Source organism: Colobus angolensis, unplaced genomic scaffold (assembly GCF_000951035.1).
Source record: "Colobus angolensis palliatus isolate OR3802 unplaced genomic scaffold, Cang.pa_1.0 Scaffold25, whole genome shotgun sequence".
NCBI classification, from domain to species: Eukaryota; Metazoa; Chordata; class Mammalia; order Primates; family Cercopithecidae; genus Colobus; species Colobus angolensis.
This window is the reverse complement of record NW_012115710.1, coordinates 3,479,208-3,485,586: the sequence shown is the minus strand read 5'-3', so window position 1 is coordinate 3,485,586 and position 6,379 is coordinate 3,479,208. Positions and strand designations below refer to the sequence as shown.

The 6,379-nt window shown below is 52.0% G+C and overlaps 1 protein-coding gene across 1 annotated transcript in view; it reads left to right on the top strand.

Moving 5' to 3' along the window:
• Positions 1-6,379, top strand: part of MYBPC2 (myosin binding protein C, fast type) — a 50,457-nt gene that overhangs the window by 28,063 nt on the left and 16,015 nt on the right. The window contains exons 14-18 of the mRNA XM_011946504.1: positions 1,443-1,602; positions 1,688-1,792; positions 2,541-2,729; positions 2,915-3,049; positions 5,577-5,603. Coding sequence (XP_011801894.1) covers positions 1,443-1,602; positions 1,688-1,792; positions 2,541-2,729; positions 2,915-3,049; positions 5,577-5,603 — 616 coding nt within the window. The remainder of the gene's footprint in view (positions 1-1,442; positions 1,603-1,687; positions 1,793-2,540; positions 2,730-2,914; positions 3,050-5,576; positions 5,604-6,379) is intronic.

Below are 6,379 nucleotides of genomic sequence, written 5' to 3'. Positions count from 1 at the left end.
TATCTATCTATCTATCTATCTATCTATCTATCTATCTATATTTTGGAGAGGGGGAATCTCACTCTGTCACCCAGGCTGGAGTGCAGTGGCATGGTCTTGGCTCACAGCAACCTCCACCTCCCAGGCTCAAGTGATCCTCCTGCCTCAGCCCCTTGAGTAGCTGGGACCACCATGCCTGGCTAATTTTTTGTATTTTTGTAGGCACAGGGTTTCGCCATGTTGTCCAGGCTGGTCTCGAACTCCTGAGCTCAAGCGATCCTTCCACTTTGGCCTCTCAAAGTGTTGGGATTATGGGCGTGAACCAACATGCCCAGCCCTATCTATATATTCCTATATCCATCCATCCAACAAATATTTTAACCTTGCATGTCCCAGGCCCTGGGACAGCTCGATTTTTCATTTCTCCTCTGTGCTTCCATTTCCTCTTCTGTAAAATGGATAGACTTGGCTCAACATCCATCCATTCCCTCACTCAGCAAACATCCCCTAAAGTTTCCTTTGCACCAGGTGCTGAGGATGCAACCGTGAGTCGGATGCAGCTCCTGCCCTCCAAGAGCCTTCATTTTACTTAAAATTTATTTATTTTTAAATGTGAGACAGGGTCTCACTATTTTGCCCATGCTGGTCTTGAACTCCTAGGCTTGAGTGATACTCCTGCCTCAGCCTCCCAAAGTGCTGGGATTACGGGCATGAGCCACCTTGTCCCGCTCAGGAGCCTTCACTCTTGCAGAGATGCAAACACCTGCCCAAGCAGCCACGGTCCAGGGTGCTCTGGCTGAGATAAAGGGAGGTTCTAGAAGCTATGAGAACCCAGGGGCTGGAGCCAGCACTTCCAGCTGAGGGTATCCAGGAAGGCTTCCTGAAAGAAGTGTCTTCTGGGTGTGTCCTGAAGGATGAGTAAGAGCTTAGTGTTGCATGCACAGGGACCAGCCTTGCAAAATCTCTGGGACAAGGCAGTCTGTTTTTTTTGTTTTTTGTTTTTTTTCCAGATGGAGTTTCGCTCTTGTTACCCAGGCTGGAGTGCAGTGGTACGATCTCGGTTCACCACAACCTCTGCCTCCTGGGTTTAAGCGATTCTCCTGCCTCAGCCTCCCGAGTAGCTGGGATTACAGGCATGCACCACCAGGCCCGGCTAATTTTGTATTTTTAGTAGAGACGGGGTTTCACCATGTTGGCCAGGCTGGTCGCAAACTCCCAGCCTCAGGTGATCTGCCCGCCTCGGCTTCCCAAAGTGCTGGGATTACAGGTGTGAGCCACCGCACCCGGCCCAGTCTTGTGTTTTTAATGAAGGACGGCATGTGGAGGAGGGCAGTGGAGCGAGTGAGGACTCTGTGTGTCGATGGGGAATCACGGGAGGATTCTGAGCAGGGGAGTGGCAGAGGCAGGCCTGGGTTTGCTTGGGGACACGATGGGGTGCGAGGCCGTCTTGTGGCTGTGTCCAGGTATTCACGACCACCGAGGGCAGGATCCGCATCGAGAAGCGCGCAGACTGCAGCAGCTTTGTGATTGAGAGCGCGGAGCGGGCAGACGAGGGCCGCTATACCATCAAGGTCACCAACCCCGTCGGCGAGGATGTGGCTTCCATCTTCCTGCGGGTTGTGGGTGAGCAGAGAAAGCCGAGGTGGCCGGGCCAAGGGGTGACTCCCTGAGACCCCGAGGGGCCACTTGACTCTCCTGCCCCCCGCAGATGTCCCAGACCCCCCGGAGGCCGTGCGCATCACCTCGGTTGGAGAGGATTGGGCCATCCTTGTATGGGAGCCACCTAAGTACGATGGGGGGAAGCCGGTCACCGGTGAGTGCCTCTGTCTTCATGACCTCTGACCTTCCCTCCTTCTGCCTTCGTGTTTTTTGTTTTTGTTTTTGGTTTTGGTTTTGGTTTTTTTTGAGATGGAGTCTCACTCTATCGCCCAGGTTGGAGTGCAGTGGCTCAATCTTGGCTCACTGCAACCTCTGCCTCCGGGGTACAAGCAATTCTCCTGCCTCAGCCTCCCAAATAACTGGGATTACAGGTGCCCACCACCACGCCCGGCTAATTTTTGTATTTTTAGTAGAGATGGGGTTTTACCGTGTTGGCCAGGCCGGTTTTGAACTCCTGACCTAAAGTGATCTGCCTACCTTGGGCTCCCAAAATGCTGGGATTACAGGCGCCAGCCTCTGCCTTCTCCTTGACCTCCCAAAGCCCTTAGCATCCTCAGTGACCTGCCTCTGACCCCTGATTTTCCATTTTGCCGTCTCAATCCCTTTGCTCTTCCCTCTTCCTTTACTGGCTGGTGACCTGGGAATTCTCACTTTGACCAGCAGCCTGGGTTTTTCTATGGCTTCCGGCCCCCTGGTTCATGAGCTGTGACCCCCTCTTGATTCCTGATTCCAGGACCAGTGGCCTCTGAATGCTCTGTGGCCCCTGAGATCCACCTAATATTCATGGCCTCAGACTGCCCTGGGTCATGCGATCTTCTGGATATATACAATCTCACTCCCCCAGCTGACTTGTGCCCTGTGCCCTCCCATTCCCCCTTCTCCTCTCTGCTTGGAGCCTCCAGGGTACCTCCTGGAGCGGAAGAAGAAGGGCTCTCAGCGCTGGATGAAGCTGAACTTTGAGGTCTTCACGGAGACCACCTATGAGTCCACCAAGATGATCGAGGGCATCCTCTATGAGATGCGTGTCTTCGCCGTCAATGCCATAGGGGTCTCCCAGCCCAGCATGAACACCAAGCCTTTCATGCCTATTGGTAATGTCCCCCCTCACTCTGATCCATCAACCCCGTCCACCTCTGGCCCATCTTTTGCCCGTCATCAGTCTCTGACCTTACACCCTGGCCTTCTGACCAATCATTCTACCTCTGACCCCTGCCCCTTCCTGCTGGCCCCTGACCCCTCATTCCCCCCATATCATCTTTTTTCTGGATGCTTCCAGCACCTACGAGTGAACCCCTGCACCTGATAGTGGAGGATGTGACAGACACCACCACCACACTCAAGTGGAGGCCTCCGAACAGGATCGGGGCAGGTGGCATCGATGGGTACCTGGTGGAGTACTGCCTGGAAGGCTGTGAGTGATCCTGGCAGGCCTGGTGGGGGTGGTGGCTAGCACAGGTGGGTATCCAGTCCAGGGAGCTGAAAATAGCACCATGCAGGGAGGGAGGTGGGTGCAGTGGTCTGCTCGTGGTTTGTGTGTGTACTGTCATAAGTCCCTGGGATGGGACCCCCAGTGACTAGTATGTTTTCTCTCCCTTCTTCCTTTCTACATCCATCCTCCATACAGCAGTGACTTTCTGTCCATTCCATCTATCCTTCCATCCCCCCATTTATCTTTTTTCTTTTACCTCTATGACTTCTTTCTTTCTTCTATTCATTTATCCATCTAACCAATCTTTCCTTCATCCATCTTAACATCCACCCATCCATCCATCTGTCCATCTATCTGTCCACCTGTCTGTACATCCATCTATCCATATTTCCATCCATCTGTCCATCCATCTATCCATCCATCCATCCATCCATCCATCCATCCATCCATCCATCCATCCATCCATATTTCCATCCATCCATCCATCCATCCATCCATCCATCCATCCATCCATCCATCCATCCATCCATATTTCCATCCACCCACCCATATTTTCATCTATCCATCCATCTATCCATTTATCCATCCATCCACCCACCCATCCATATTTCCATCCATCCATCCATCCATCCATCCATCCATCCATCCATCCCTCCATTCGTCCATCTGTCCACCTGACCATCCATCCATCCATCTATCCATAGTTACTTCCTTCGTTTCTCTCTCTCTCTTTTTTTTTTTTCTTTTGAGACGGAGTCTTGCTCTGTCGCCCAGGCTAGAATGCAGTGGTGCGATCTTGGCTCACTGCAAGCTCTGCCTCCCAGGCTCACGCCATTCTCCTGCCTCAGCCTCCCAGGTAGCTGGGACTACAGGCACCTGCCACCATGCCCGGCTAATTTTGTGTGTGTGTGTGTGTGTATTTTTAGTAGAGATGGGGTTTCACTGTGTTAGCCAGGATGGTCTCAATCTCCTGACCTCGTGATCCACCCACCTTGGCCTCCCAAAGTGCTAGGATTACAGGCGTGAGCCGTGGCGCCCAACCTTCTCTCTTTTTTAATTTTTGAGACAGGATCTCACTCTGTCATCCAGGCTGGAGTGCAATGGCACAATTATAGCTCACTGCAGCCTCAACCTCCTGGACTCAAGTGATTTTCCCACCTCAGCTTCTCAAGTAGCTGGGACTGCAGGCATGTGGCACCACACCTCGCTAATTTTTTGATTTTTTGTAGACACAGGGTCTCACCATGTTGCCCAGGCTGGTCTCAAACTCTTGGTTGGGCTCAAGCCATCTGTCCACCTTAGCTTCCCAAAGTGCTGGGATTACAGGTGTGAGCCGCCATGCCTGACCCCTTTTTCCCTTTTATTGCTCCCTTTTTCCCTTTCTCTCTGTCCTCCCTCCCTTCCTTCCCTCCTGCTTGGCATTCACTTGTCTACCCAGTCATCCATCCATCCATCCTTGTATCCATCTGAAAGTCATTTGAATCATCCAACCATCCTTTCAGGAACTTTTTTTTTTTTTTTTTTTTTTTTGAGACAGAGTCTCACTCTATTTCCCAGGCTGGAGTGCAGTGGCACAATCTCACTGCAACCTCCGGCTCCTGGGTTCAAGTGATTCTCCTGCCTCAGCCTCCTGAGTAGCTGGGATTACATGCACCCACCACAATGCTCAGGTAATTTTTGTATTTTTAGTAGAGATGGGGTTTCACCTTGCTGGCCAGGCTGGTCTCGAACCCTGACCTCGTTGTGATCCACCCACCTCAGCCTCCCAAAGTTCTGGGATTACAGGCGTGAGCCTCTACACCCGGCCCAGTATCATTTTTTCATCCATATATCTATCTCTTCACCACTATCTTTGCTTCTTTCCTTCTTTCTACCTATATAGCCACCCAACCATCTGTCCACCTAATTAGCCATTGTCTCTCTGCCTTTCCATCCATCATCTGTACCTCCATACATCCACTCTCCATCCTCCACCAAACAAACATTTGCTGAGCACTGACTTGTGTCCGGCCCAGCGCCATGGCTATGGAGATGTCTCAGACACAGCCATCTCTCTGGGAGAACAGACGAGATCACCTCGACACAATATCCCCGACCTTAAAGTCAGGCAGACGGGGGTTCCAACCCTGCCCCTCCACTATCTAACTGTGTGTCCTTGGGCGAGTCTCTGAGCCTCAGTCTCTTCATCTAACCATGGCGAAGACAGTTCTCATCTTGACAGGGTACAGTGACGATGCACTTGAGAATGCATGGAAAGGAGGGATGGTTGAACCCTCATCAGCTTCCTCCCTCCTCCTCTCCGTGTTCTTTACCCCATTCCTCCCTGGCTGGCTGCTCCCACCCTGACGTTTCAGAAGCCAGCTTGTTAGAGTTCACTCTGTTGATTGCTGCTTTGAGCCAACAGCCATGAGTTTCCCAGCCCACGGCCATAATCCCAAGACAGAAAGGCATGTAACAAAAAGCAGGCCATGTGAATAGCTGTGACCCTGTCCTCAGCTCGCCCTCCCAGACACCCACCTGGCTGTGCCCTCAGACAGTGCCATGATCCCTGCTCCTCTGTGCCAGCCTTGCAGGAGAGCAGAGCTTGAGAGCATGCTGGAGTCAGACAGGCCTGGGTTTAACATCCTAGTCCATGGAGCCTGAGCTGTGTGTCCAGGCAGGTCTCGAACTCCTGGGCTTGAGAGATCCTCCTGCCTTGGCTTCCCAAAGTGCTGGGATTACAGGCATGAGCCATTGCACCCGGGGAAAGTTTTTTTGTTTGTTTTTTTGTTTTGTTTAGTTTTTTTTTTGTTTGTTTTTGACCGAGTCTCGCTCTGTGGCCCAGGCTGGAACGCAATGGGGTGATCTCGGCTCACTGCAACCTCTGCCTCCCAGGTTCAAGCGAGTCTCCTGCCTCAGCCTCCTGAGTAGCTGGGATTACAGGTGCCTGTCACCTTGCCCGGCTAATTATTGTATTTTTAGTAGAGACAGGGTCTTGCCATGTTGGCCAGGTTGGTCTCGAACTCCTGGACTCAAGTGATCTACCCACCTCAGCCTCCCAAAGTGCTGGGATTACAAGCATGAGCCACCGCCTCCGGTCGAAAGTTCTTTAACTTCTCTGGTCCTCATCCTAACATGTTAGGGACGGTTTCTCACCCCTAACATGGGGATAGCACAGCGCTGAGGTAAGAATTAATGAACAACGCCTGTAATCCCAGCACTTTGGGAGGCCAAGGTGAGCGGATCACGAGGTCAGGAGTTCGAAACCATCCTGGCCAACATGGTGAAACCCTATCTCTACTAAAAATACAAAAATTAGCAGGGCATGGTGGT